Source organism: Sphaerodactylus townsendi, linkage group LG11 (assembly GCF_021028975.2).
Source record: "Sphaerodactylus townsendi isolate TG3544 linkage group LG11, MPM_Stown_v2.3, whole genome shotgun sequence".
Taxonomy (NCBI): domain Eukaryota; kingdom Metazoa; phylum Chordata; class Lepidosauria; order Squamata; family Sphaerodactylidae; genus Sphaerodactylus; species Sphaerodactylus townsendi.
In genome coordinates, this window is record NC_059435.1 from 38,856,753 (window position 1) to 38,870,962 (window position 14,210).

Sequence of the window (14,210 nt, forward strand, 5' to 3'; positions counted from 1 at the left end):
CTAGGGCTGCTCCTCTCCCAGTGGCAAAGCTGCAACGGGGTGAGGGTGCCACGCCCTGGGCGCACACCACTAGCGTCACGTGGGGGCAGAAAATCGTCCCCCAGCCCCCCCTCCCCAGGGGCGGGGCATGGACGCATGGGCAGATCGTGCCCCGGGAGCAGTTCCCTCTCCTTCTGTCCCTGTCCTCTCCTGAGCCTTCTGCCCACCCATCATTCACCAATTTGATTGTGTTTCTGAAACCATTTTATACAAACCTAATTGTTGAATATGCATCTGGTGAAGCATAGTGACTAAGAGAATGAGCCAGGATGTTGTCAGTTCAAATCTCAGTTTAGCCACAAAACTCGCTAGAGTTCTCATTCAGTCTGTCTCCCATCTGCAAAATGGGGACAAAAATACCTCCTGACTTTACAAGGTTCTCCAAAGTGTTATTGGGATCTGTACATGAAGCACTTTGATCACTGAAAGCACTACACAGATGTTAAATATTTATTATATGGAATCAGCCACACTGATTCAATGAGGGCATGTACACCTAGAGCCAAGAGACACTTGTACTTCCACTGGGGTTTGTTGCAGGAAACCATGAGGTAATGCAGATGTAGAAGTATCAGTCTTACTGGCTGCAAACATATGGACCTATCCTAAGTGAAGCTTGCTTGGCATAATTCAAGCTAACTTTTAAGATAATGGTTACAGCTGCACCAGTGTGGCCAAAGGTGTTCCGAAGGCAGGTCAGGGAGTGGAGAAGACGTCAGTTTCTTCCTGGCCTTTGCCTGTGGGAATGCCAATGCTGCTGGTTTGGGCTTACACCACCCTTTTTGGTGGTGTAAGCCCATAAAGCCCAATGGAGAGCTTTTCGGCAGTTTTGTTTTTAGCCTCTCTGCGCTGCCGAGAAGCTCTCCTGGAGGTGGCAAAGCAGCACCAAAGCAATGCTGTGGCCTGCCACTGGGGGCTCTGGCTGTCAGTCTCTGATTCTTATTTGCTCCTTTTAGTATTCAATTTTGTGTTTGTGGAGTTTTTAAAAAATATTGCTTTTGTATTTTAGTTTTTAAATTGTCTAGATTATTGTTAGCAGGAAGGGGTGTTTTTTTTGCTTCTTTGCTTGACTCAAAGGAGAGACCAAAATACCCAAATAAATAAACGGAGTGAGAGGTCACAAAGATGAAGGTTAGCGAAAGCTTATCAGAAGGGCAGGTGTCTGTGCTGTACTGAGTTCAGCAACATTGCGTGTAGCAACTTTCAGTCTTGCAAATCTGAACTTGAGTACAGATTTAAAGATCAGTACACATTCTTCTGTCATACAGGGATACTTGAGATTTCCTAATCACCTAATTTACTTGGCATGTTAAAGGCCAGGATGGCAAAGGAGAACATTTACTGATATTGCTGGTTATTATGCACATCCTATTATGCACATCTTTCTAGCGATATAGGAAAAAATATTTTAAAAACACCAATGTGGATTTTACCACATGAAGCAACAACTATGAGAATCTAGTTGTTACAGAGTATCTGTAAATCCTGTCAGCATTTCAAACGTCAGACAGTTTACCTTTTAAGCCAGAGAAGAGCCTCTGTTGCAGAGTTTCTAACTTGGGCTTCTTCGTTGCTCACTTCATGGAGGACAATTTTCTGAAGCGTACTGAACTCATCTTTGTTGGTTATGTATTTCTGATTGATTTTCTGGAAGGGACAGGAAAGATAATGAACTTCATGTTTCATGAAAAATATTTTCAGAGCCTTACAGAACATACTGCATTTTAGGTAGCCCTCTCAAGGATGCCGAGATTCGAAATACGCAAACACCGGAGGGGCCAAAAGTGATGCCCTCATGCCGCTGTGGTTCGCATAGTGCAGGTGGGAAGATGCCACTTTTGAAAAACCACGCTCCCCAAGCAAGGTTCAAAAGCGGTGGCACGAGCACAGCACTACTGCGATGCAGCAGTGCCAGCTGTGCGAACAGTGCCCTAGGGACGGTGTATTTACCGTCCCTAGGGTGCTGTTATTGGGCTGTGTGGAAACAGCGTAAGAGATGGCACCCAGGAATAATGTATCAGTTTGGCCACTGTGGTTTTTGGAGAGAGCTGCTGATCTGTGTGGCATCCACCAGATAAACAGAAAAACTATCAGAGTGCCTTTTTTTCTCTGCCTCCGAGTAGCATCCACAGGATTATTTCCACATTGACTTTGAAAATAGCTAATGTTGCTGTTATCAACTGGAAGGTAAGGTTGACACAGTTACCTTGATGTTTCCTACAAAGTCCATCTTAACAGGAGCAAAGACTGTGGATCCAAGTTTGTCTAGAAAAGAAGAAAATAACTACTTAAGACTTAAGTTGCTTTAATTTTGATCTACCAGTAAAGAAAGATGGGGTGAGGGGGAGAGAGAAAGGTTTGAGCATCCCATATTTCCTAATATGTAGCACAGTTTTGCTTCCCAAAGTTCCCAGAGTCACCACTGATCTCAAAAAGCAGCAGAAGCTGAAGTCAATGACCTCATTCTTTGCAGGTGTGTGGAGGAGGCAGCCAAAGGCCTGCCAAGCAAGTTTAAACAGGAACCCAGTTGGGAACGCAACACATTTGCTGCTTCTAGAGTGTCTGGTTTTTTCCTTATTTCTGAATCAGCCTGTGGATTGAGCAGGACTTTCTTGTGTTGAAGTAAGAGGCATTTATTGGGATCTTCCGGCAGCTACTGTACTTATAACAGAATCACAATGGAGATCCATCATCACACAGGCTCATTTAAACTGGGATGTTTGTACTGATGGGATGTTTTTTGTAAGATGGATCTTCCTCCCTCCACCAGCACAGACACCTCCTTCGGGTGGAAAAGCTGGAAAGTGTGATCTCTGCAGAACAAGTGCCCTGAAATGCAGCCAATTTATTTACTGTATTTATTTAATATAACAACGTACATTTTTGCCATCAAGTCACAGCTGATTTATGGCGACTCAGTAGAGTTTGCAAGGCAAGAGACCTTGAAAGATGGTTTGCCATTGCCTGCCTCCACGTCATGGCCCCTGGCATTCTTTGGAGGTCTTCCATCCAAATGCCCGCCAGGGTTGAGGCTGACCCTATTGAGCATTTGACTGGGCCAAGGTCACCCAGCAAGTTTCCATGGCAGAGTGGGGATTCGAATCTGGGTTTACCAGATCCTAGTCTAACAACTTAACCTCCACACCATGCTGGCTGAAGCTTTTTTTACCATCAAAATATGCAAATTACTAAAATCCAAAATCCAACCCAGACACAGTTACAGAGTGAAAGACCAATGGCAGACAGTTTATAAAAGTTACAAAATGAATACGAAATAGTGAATAATAGAAAAGAGCCAGGCAGAAAGGCAATAACCACACTCCTTGACACACATCTGCTCACTCTGAACTTTGTCCTGAAGCCAGAGAACATGAGCACAAATGGCCAGGCAGAAGTCTACTCTGATCCTGGGAGAGCCCTGGAATTATGCCAGGAATTCTTTTTTCACTTTCTAAAAACTAATGCTGGGCCAGAGAACTGTTCTTAAGTACAGGGAATGGTCCACACTGGACAGAGTGTTTAACACTCTCTCCCATGCCTGTTCTGTAATTTAAATAACCTCTCCGAAGCTTTAAATTAGGAATATGTCAATAAGATGACAGATTCAGGTTCAGCTAACTTCAGGTTTGGAGGAGCTATGTAGATTGTGGAAGAGAGATTCCCTCCTTAAGCATCCTTTCCCTAATAATCAAATCAGCGGCGTGGAGTTGCCAAATAACTTTTTCTTTTAAAAAAAATGAAATCCTAATTTCAGAATTTCTTGGGTCTTTCTAGTTTAGTCTTCGTCCTCTCTCATACTTTGATCAACCTTAAAAACACGCACAAGGAGGCTGCGATTTTCTTGCACCATCTGCCATTTATCCATGAACAAACTTGCAATCTAATCTACTAAAGCTGAATGTCAAGCTCTCCCAGGCTTCTGTGTGTTCCTCTGAATAGATTTTGGCTGCTTGGCAGGCGTTTGGCTCCTTCCTCCACATTCTTGTGACAAATGGAGGTAACTGAATTAAACCATGGCTTGGTGTAATGTCAGAACTGAACTTAAAACTTGAATTGTTTAATTCCTGCATTATCTATACCAGGGGTAGGGAACCTGCGGCTCTCCAGATGTTCAGGAACTACAATTCCCATCAGCCCCTACCAGCATGGCCAATTGGCCATGCTGACAGAGGCTGATGGGAATTGTAGTTCCTGAACATCTGGAGAGCCGCAGGTTCCCTACCCCTGATCTACACTCAGAATGGATACAGAAGAACACAGCAATAGAATGGAACCCTCCTTTGTACTGGAACCCTTTTTAAAAGGAGTAACACTCTAACTCCTGGATTATTTGTCACTAAACATAACAGGATTGGATGTATTTTTCTCCCTCCCAGGGCACCTTGTTGAGAGAATGTCTGCTATTGCAGAATGAACCATCGTGGACTTTCTTTCCTGTCCTTTATACTGTCATTAAAGAGTGATCCTCTTGGGAGAGGGAGTGCACTGTGTATTCAAATGTGTATAATATGTATTTGTCAATGATCCCTACAGAAGTAACTAACACTGTTAGCTGACACTCCTTTGAACGAGCCTTTTAATTCAACAAAGGCTCCATCTTATTCCCAACCTCTCATAAAATGTACAGAGATTTAATGATCCAAAGTTTATTTTCTTGTACCCATCAATGACCAAATTGGGAGTGAGAAGCAATAAAGACATGGTTATTTAGCAAACCCAAACAGAAGCCTGACTCCAGAGCTGATTTAAGATATTTCACCAACCCAAGAAGGTAAACCCATCCCCTCCTTGAAGAAGACCTCAGAGCTTAAATAATCTGAAAGTGTTTTAGACCCACAGTAGTTTGGCAAATGGTATAAAAGTAGAGTTCAGAAAATCCAAGTTCAGATTCCAAACAACATGCTATATATTCAAAAAGAAAAAAAAAGCAACAAGGCTAAAGTATTAACTTCTACTTGATCAACTAAGAGGTTTCATTTTGTCATTCAGAAAACTGGTAATCACATACCCAAGACTGGAACTATTGCATAACAAGATTGTAGAAATTCTTCTGTGGGTATGCCACCATCCTCCGAAAGGTCAATATCACTGAATCTTTGGGGCAAGAATACAAAGAAAATATTATGTGGTATCTTAATGGCTAGCATGCTGAAGCATAAGGTTTTGGAGGCTAGAGCCCATTTCATCACATGCATGAAATAAAACTTTGGTCAATAGAAATATATATATACACAGTGGTGAATGTAATGCACACATTAAATTTACCAGGTGACTGCCACAGAACTTGCTAGCTGCAAGGTCCCCCTGAGAACTCAATTCAAGAGAACCACACAGGTCTGATCCAGATTGGTCCTCTTACAATTTCCCTGTCCTGAAAGTCAGGTATATGACTGATCTTATCCCCAAAAGACAGAACGTGGAAATGGTCAGTGGCAAAGGAGTGGCAAAGGAGTGGCAAAGATCCTTTCAGGTGCTGTAAGGATTTTTTGATTTACACTTTAAAGGTTTGGCAAACTGAACATTCACAACAGTAAATATAGAAATACTTATGCTCTGTTGTGCTCAAATTTCTTGTAGATAATATTGTGCTGTCATTGTCTGGCAGATATCCAAGTTTTACGGAAGGTGGGCAAATTTTGGGTTTGGTGACATGCCATCACAAGCTATCATTATTTAGCTCTTGCTTTTCTAGTCAAGAGTACACATCACATCAGTTCTCAGAGAATATCTTCATTTTTATGCTACAAAGTTTGGTTCAAGCAAAAAGATTTATGCCAAGGTAAGTTAAATTGGAGCAGGCAATCGTTGGCATATGTGCCATCACAGCACACTAGACCATTGTGTTTGGCATCCTGGGCCAGAGCTCGGCCCAAGAAACCATGTCATTGGCAGCATTGTTGGGACCAGCCATGTCAACAGGCCAAGCTTATGGTCGACATCCCCTCTCAAGACTACCGGGTGTGCCCAAGGTGAATCTCTGAGATCCTGGTAGCACCTCTGACACCTAACTTCCTTTGCGCATGTGTGCTCAAGTCATAGAATCTCTCCTCCCACCTCTGGTTTGTTGGAACATTAGCATCTTCCTGTGACGTTTTCTTTTTTTTTTCTGGCACTTGGGTCAGACAGATTGCCTATCTTTGAACCAAAAGTTCATTTACATATTGTTGACTTTCATTTCCTGCTATTGTTTGATAACTGGATCATGCTAACAGACCATAGGTTCAGAGCCAGTTCATGCTGTACTATTTCTGTGCATGAAAACAATGCTGGGTATATCCAGCTGTACATGCATATAAAAAAATGCTGACATGTGAACTGGGAGATTCAAATCTGGGTTTCTCAGATCCTAGTCAAAACGCTAATCACTATTCCACACTGGATTGCAGTAACCTCCCATGATCACAAAGCATCTGCTTTTCCAAGTGCTGCATCAAGAAACTGGTGTGATACCTATATACATGTTTGCCTGGTGTATTATTAGAGTAAACTGATCCTTCCCTGGCCTGAATAATGTTGATTAAAGTTCTTCACACTCTGTTTTATACATACAAGTGGCACATTACCTATAGTTCATGACACTAAAGAAAGTAGGAATGTTGTCTTCTCCTGCCGTATGCAACAATGTTGACTGGGTTGCAGAACTGATCTCGGGCTGGAAAGATTCACCGTCATGATTCTCCTCTTTTGGCAGCACTTCATTCTCCCCATCTTTACCAATTCCATCTTGGACTGAAATGGTACAGGAGATACTGAATGAAACCTATTGGTTAAAACCTATTGTGTTTACTTCTTTCAGGTTTCCCACACAGTTCAGATCCTGCATCTCAGGCAGGCCTATCATTGGACATTTACCTGCTTCTCTGACATGTAGAGCATCTGAGGGGCAAAACTGGAAGGTGTGGCCAAATACTGTCTCTGCCTGTGTATACGGCTTGGTGACGAAGAAGAGCTGAGACGGGTAACTGCCTTATGAGATGACAGGTGTACAGTTCAGTTTGATTGACACAGTCTGTTTCTTCTTATTTAGATTATAATTGCTTAGCGCCACCTACACCTATGACTCTGGCATTACAAGGACTTTCTCCCTTATGGATGTCCTGTTCCAGTCAAGGCTAAGTCGGACCAGCTGCACGTCTCCTGTGCTCGAGGCAGAATAAAAGTGTCTGCCTGGGGAAAGGATTGAGACCTTTTCTGCTTGGGACTTTTTCACTTGTGAGAGATTTTTATCATTGCTTTTATTGTAGTCTCACGTCTTTTGTCGTGTGACTCATTAGAAGCTGATTGGATATAACTTGTTGAGAGGAAGGCAGGATAGAAGCATTTGAAATAAAAAGATTGTAAGACTCTCCAGTAAAAACGTTTAGACAGTGTTTAGTTGCACTTCTCTTTCCTTATAATTCTAAGTAACAACTCTGTGTGCATTACCTGTCAAATTCTCCTCAGCATTCACTTCACAGTTCATCTCATCTGTTTCCTGGAGTACAGGCATCCAGTTATCGATCAAGGTTTGCTCATGAAGGTTAGAGTTTGCATATATAGATCCATTTTCGCAGTGTTTCAGTTCCATCTGCCTGGGAGGAAAAAAAAACAAAAAGAAAGAAAAAAATCAATTTTACCAATAAGGGTAACATTCCAATGGTCAATCATCTAGAATTGAAAACTACATAACATTATACAATGGGCCAGCATCACCATTTTCCTAAGGTACCTTCCACACATGCAGAATAATGCACTTTTAATGCTCTCTGCAGCTGGAATTTATTGTGTGGAATTGCAAAACCCCCTTGCAAACAATTGAAAGTGCATTATTCTGCATGTGCGGAAGGGGCCTAAGGGGTACTGTGTGCTGGAAGGCTATACAAAGCTATACAGCGGAGTAACAACCTGGTCCACCACACTGCCTCACCTTTAAAAACAAAAATCTTTGTGACTAGTTGTTCACAAATTCCGCCTTAAAATACCAATTAAACAGTGGTGGTAATTCAGCTTTTAAAACGAACTTTAAGAGTGCAGCTCCAGCTGCTTTACAAATTCTCCTTCACTTCAACATGAAATGACAAAACCATTTTCTATTTTTGAGAAGCCAGACACATGATGAACTCTCTTTATAAAGCATGCATTAAATTTTAAAAATGCAATCCCAAACCACTAAAACAAGAATACTGAACTTAAAGTTGCTCACTGGCACCACTGACAATGGAAATCAATTCAGAATGGGTTTGCATCTATTGAAAAATCCTTGAAGAGACTAAAGAATTGGGGAAAGGCAGTTTTCAGATTCAAATGTCTGCCTGTGGCTTTCCAACAGCGACATAGACCTGCATTCAACCGGTAAAAAATGATATCAACAAATGAAGAAGAAAAGAGTATTTTACCTTTCTGATATAGTGTGACCAGTTATGCCGGGAGGTTTTAGCTGCAAGAAAAAGAGAATATGTTGATGTTCTGTTGCTTCAGGTTTCATTGTGGACACACAAAGCCTGTCTTCATATATATATGACAGCTCAAAGCTGTCTTCATGTATATTTAAGGAATGTGGAGGAATTAAAAACACAATCCTTGTATGAAAGCCGGCAGGCATCGATGATATTTTCATCAGAACCTAAGCATGGCAACCTTAATGGTGAAACCCTAAGCAGAGTTGCATCCTTTTAAGCCCACCGGCTTCTATGGGCCTTAGAATTCTGTGTAACTTCAGTAAGGACTGAAACAAAAGTCTACAAAATTAAATGTAAGCAAATAATAAATAAATAAATACAATGTGCCTTAAGCTAAGAACAGGTGACATTCATGTTAATGGTACATACACATTAATAACAACTTGTAGGCCAGCTTGATCTGAAAAGGAAATATGAGATAAAAAGTCTAGGCTATAATTCCCTTCTGCTACTCAAGCAGCCTTGCTCCAGAGAAAATAACATCATTTCAGAGAGAGAAGATCTCTACAACACTAACTGGTTTGGGGAAATTTCATGTTTATCTTGATGGATTTTCATTTTTCTTTAGGAACTCATTTGCATCAGTCCTTCACTCTTTCATGCTTCACTCCAAAGGAGGTCTTGCACAAGCTGAAGCTACTTATACTTCCACAGAGGGGAATCCTGAATTTCTTTTGCAGATTCTCCCCTTCTGTGGCAGTTCAGTTCTTCGGGTGGCTCCAGAGGATCTGCCAACTTTCAGGAACAACTTGAGGGACGTAAGAAGTTGCAGTAGAAAGATGGAGGTAGCAATCCTGCAACTTTCTAGCTAGAATAACTCGCAGATTGTTAGATCTAAACCACTTTGTTTCCATTTATAAAAGGTGGCTCATGGACTGGACATTTCACAAATAGCCTTGCTGCAGTTTTGTAAAATATTTTCCCAACCACAGGCTGAAGGACATTATGTCCACACACCCTTTTGCTGGCAAAGTATCCAAAACTAGGCAGGACCAAAATGTCCTCATTTACCATAGCACCCAAACTGATCACATATTCGTCACATATCGCTACCTTGTTTGATTTGAGAGCAGCCAAGGGCGGAGACCCAGACGGCACTACCTGCAACAATTCCGAAGAGAAGGCTGCGTTGGCAATCTGCATACATTCTTCAAGAGTCTTCAAAAATGTGGTACATGTGGATGTCAGCAATGCTCCCATATCAATTCCATTCTGAAAGATCAGAAGACCATGCCCAACATCAGCTAGTTCCCAGGATAACAAGCCTGCCTCAACCACTGTTACTGAATTAATAACACTCTAATACCAAGTTTTCTTATTTTCAACAAAGAAATACTTAAGTCACACAGACAACATTACACCAACACAGCAAGCTGCCTTATACTGAATCAGACCATTGGTCTGTCAGGATCAGTATTGCGTATTCTGAATGGCAGCAGCTGTCCAGTCTTACCCCCTGTGTCTATTACAATACATGCCATTCTTTCCTCAGCAAGATCTTTGGAAGCGAGTTGGCCAATAGATAAATGGTTGGAAAAGCATCATCAAAGTATTCAGTGGGCCCAGCAGGGGCCTCATTATCTAGACTTGCTTGAGGCCATCTGGGAACAATTTCTGGATCAGCCACAAGACGACTTAGGGTGTGGAACTTTGATGGTTTTAACCATCAGGGAGTTAACTGCGCTATTTGCCTTTCTCATATTTATTTAGGCAGCAGGAAAGAGTAGAGGAGACAAGAATGGAAGGTAGCTTAGGTTAAAGAATGTATGTTGTTTTAAGGCTTCTCTTATTATACCAAGATCCACTCTCTTGCTTGAAAGGAAACAGTAACACCTTACACAAATACATCGCCAATGCACATATCATTACATCCTACTGGAAATATAATAAGAGTCACTTTTCACCCACTGAATCATAATGGGAGGAGTACCACAAAAAACGCAGCCTCCCATAGGGCTCTCACTGACCTATACTTGAACCACTCACCCCAGAATGGTTACTGGGTTTTTAATCCATGACAGGAGGTTTAAGAGTACCCATCATACTGTTGTGGTGACAGGAAAAGATGGACCTGCCTATGTTCTCCATATCAAGCTGCTTCTAAAGGCTCTTGCCTGCCGGGCCTCTGGATTGGGCTGCCCATGTGCCCTTCCTGGCTAGGTGTTGACAATTTATACCCAGATCATACTACAAATCTTGTCAGAAGGAATGAAGCCTGTTAATAATGCACAGGATTATAGGTTACACAGTGCAACAGAACAAGGAAAAGTTTCCTTCTACAAATTAGCCCAATGGCATTATTGTCACTGACACAAAGATATAGAAACTCTACCTGACCTTCATCCAAATCAGATTTACCTCAGATTCTGATACACCAGATAAGCCCATTTCCTTAGTTTTATCCACTTGCTGAACAAGGAGGTCACAATATAGTCTAAGTTCTGCCATTCTTTTTTTCAATACTTGAGTGTTTTCTGTAAATTCTAAAGACACATATAAACACAAAATCAAACATATCTAGTTAAAACAATTTTAGAAATTTTCTAAATTGAACAGTATACTTCCAACTGTCAAATATACATGGGCATGATTCAAAATATATACTATTTATAACAGGGGCCCCCAACCTTTTTGAACATGTAGGCACATTTGGAATTCTGACATGGCATGGTGGGAACAGCAATAAAATGGCTGCCACAAAATGGAATCTGCAGGAGATAGTGCCAGCCACAAAATGACTGCCACACCTTAACTTCAGAAACACAATGTAGATCCTTGTGCTGTGGCAGCTGCTGCCAAATAAACATTTTTTTAAAAAATCTGAACAGCCAATCAAATCTTCACTGGCCAATCAGTAGCCTTGCTGTGCATAAGCCCTACTTGGTCCTACCCATGTCCTAAAGACACTTGGGGGGCACCATAAAAGGTGTCGGCAGGCATCATGGTGCTCATGAGCACCACATTGCAGACCCCAATTTAGAAGATTAGCCATTTATTTCATCTATAATACACACACACACACACACACACACACACACACACACACACACACACACACACACACACACACACTCTCCGCAATTCTGCTGCTATTGGTTCTCCCTCAGATCCAGTCTGTTAGACCAGTTGTTGATGGTGCAAAACTATGAAGAGAGCCAAGTTCCAAATTTTAAATATTATAGACTTGAAATGCCTGTACAAGTAGGGAATATGGAAGAGGGCTCCTAATTTTTTTCTCGTGTTTGATAATAGGTCACTTTTGTTTTATTAATTTCATAAATATACCACCCACACTTCTACTGACGATTAGGTTCCTGACGTTGCTTACAATAAAATGAATATAATACAAGTTCTATAAAAACCAACAATATAATTTATAAAGCTAAAACAAAAGCTAAAACTATTACTTGAATCTTCTCAGAAAACTAAAGACAGATCTCTAGGAGTTCAAAAGATATCCGTTCACTCCAAAGACAGAGGAGGGTGAAGCTGTAATGGAAGCTGTGTGATTCCTGCACTGGTGCCATTGCCAACAGCACGGTGCAAAGTGGCAGGGATACCGGTGCAGAGGTCACTGGAGCCTGCATAGAGTCAGCCTGCATGGAGGGGAGTGTTCTGGGGGCTTTCGCACAGGTGGAGCTGGCTTTAGTCGGCTCCCAGTGTAGCTTTGGCCTTGGAACAGCACAGACTTTACATCACCAAAAAGGATGGCATAAGTTACGCCCCAAAATGGGATTCATTGGGAGAGAAGAGGTTTTTCTCCTTCTGCCCTGATGTCAACACCGCTGACTGCCTTTTTGAAGGCAGCACCGCAGCACCATTCCTGACCGCCACTCTACCCCCACCTTTGGATTGAACCGCCTATGTTTTACTTAATTGTTTTTATTTTTACTTTGTTTTACAACATATATCCCACCAATGGCTCCCAAAGAAACTTAAAGAAATCAGAAAATATATAGAGATTATTCATCCAAATATATCTAGCCTTTTTACATTAAACAGGATTAATTTTGGGTCAATTTAGATTGATACGCAGTCATGGTTCATGGTCATTTTTTTTGTTCAAATTTAAAACACTCATTTGCTCCATTATTTTACTTAACAAATACATCATCTCCTATTTTCTCCCTTCACTTTTCCCTAGAGCTGGATTTTTGCAGTGAACTAATTCCAAGACTCGTTCTTACTTTTTTACTCCTGGGTTGTATTATTCAACTAATTAATTAACAAATACATTCATACAGCCTATAAGTCAGGGTGTGTCATTAGAAGAACAAGCCTTGAGTGCTGTCAGCTTTATTTATTTAATTTATATCCTGCTTTTAACCAGAGGGGACTCAAAATGGCTTACTCCTCCTCTCTATTTTATCCTCACAATAATTTTGTGAGCTAAGTCAGGCTGAGTGTGTGCGACTGGCCCAAGATCACACAGCGAGTTTCAGGGGCAGAGTGGAAATCTGACTACGGATCTCCCAGATTCTAGACTGAAACGCTAATCATTATACAACACTGTCTCTCAAGTTTATGCACTCCCTTCCCCTTGTATGGACCCGGAGAAGTTTTTCTAGTTTGCAACAAACCATAGTTTGTCAATACATCTGAACTGGAACCCTGATCTGCAAGTAATAAATGAACCATAGCTACAAACCAGAAATCTTCAGTTATCAGATCATGTCAATGGCAGGAGGGAATACAGGTAAGATAGTACAGAACTTCCAGGGTTCATTCATGTAGTGATAAACCATAGTTTGTTGTTACCTCTGAATGCAGCCATTGCGCTTATGCTTGAGCAGCAAAACACATTATCAAAGTATCGAAAGCAAGTATAGAGATCCGAAAGGAAACGCAAACCGGGGAACCTCACCCCCAGAGATGACTTGCAAAAGGAAAACAAGGAAGTAAATGTTATAACACCAATTTTTAGTGATCAATATTATTAACCAGTATTACATTCATTCAAAACATTAATACTTATCGCATAATCTGTACTCATCCCGTTCCATCCATTCATAAATCCGAACAAGCTTTTCATGTTTAGATGACCTGCAAAACTAGAGGAATTGCTGAATAGAAACAAACCAATGAGTATTTAAAAGTGGCGGAGGGATGGAATTTAGCTTCACCGTAGCTGCTCACAATGGTGGATGAGAGATCACAGTTCTATATCAAATAGAACACCTGTGGGCAAAAAACAAATCCTTATCGGCTGCAGCCAAGGATTCCTATGTCGGAAACTGCTTTGTACATGGTCCGAGCTGTAACCCGCTTGTATATATATATTTGACTCAACCAATGAGATCCGCTGCTTAAATATAGAGCTGATGAGCAATCTGGTCCAAATTGCAACTTATACTAGATGCAGTCCATTCAAGGCAGTATTGCGGTCTGAAGCCGCCAATTTCGAATACATGTACACAAATGATTGGACTCAGTGTTGCAATTGAGTCAGCATCGCAATAAGCACAGCCTGGCGTTTAACAGTAATCTTAAATGGAATGCCTAGGGAATATGTCCTCTACGATCAACGTTGCATTGGTTGATCATGTGCAGATATGAGAAAGAGTAGGCCAAGAATGATATAACCATTACAGATCGTTCCTGAACCATATTTTAATCCCTCCTCCCTTGTCTGCCTCTCTAATGACTATAGAGGAATCTTGGCTTAGTTTGGATTGTATAATATATAATTATGTGTGCAAAAGTGTATATGAAACCATGTTTATTAAATTGTGT

General features: G+C 41.3%; 1 protein-coding gene across 3 annotated transcripts in view; it reads right to left on the minus strand.

Moving 5' to 3' along the window:
- Nucleotides 1–14,210, minus strand: part of PLEKHA8 (pleckstrin homology domain containing A8) — a 36,542-nt gene that overhangs the window by 7,287 nt on the left and 15,045 nt on the right. For 2 of the 3 annotated variants that reach the window (XM_048510965.1, XM_048510964.1), the window contains exons 4-11: nt 10,836–10,960; nt 9,531–9,689; nt 8,415–8,455; nt 7,465–7,610; nt 6,603–6,768; nt 5,048–5,133; nt 2,246–2,304; nt 1,556–1,686 (exon numbers count right to left, since the gene is read on the minus strand). In XM_048510965.1, coding sequence (XP_048366922.1) covers nt 1,556–1,686; nt 2,246–2,304; nt 5,048–5,133; nt 6,603–6,768; nt 7,465–7,610; nt 8,415–8,455; nt 9,531–9,689; nt 10,836–10,960 — 913 coding nt within the window. The remainder of the gene's footprint in view (nt 1–1,555; nt 1,687–2,245; nt 2,305–5,047; nt 5,134–6,602; nt 6,769–7,464; nt 7,611–8,414; nt 8,456–9,530; nt 9,690–10,835; nt 10,961–14,210) is intronic. The other variant, XM_048510966.1, reaches the window with a different exon arrangement.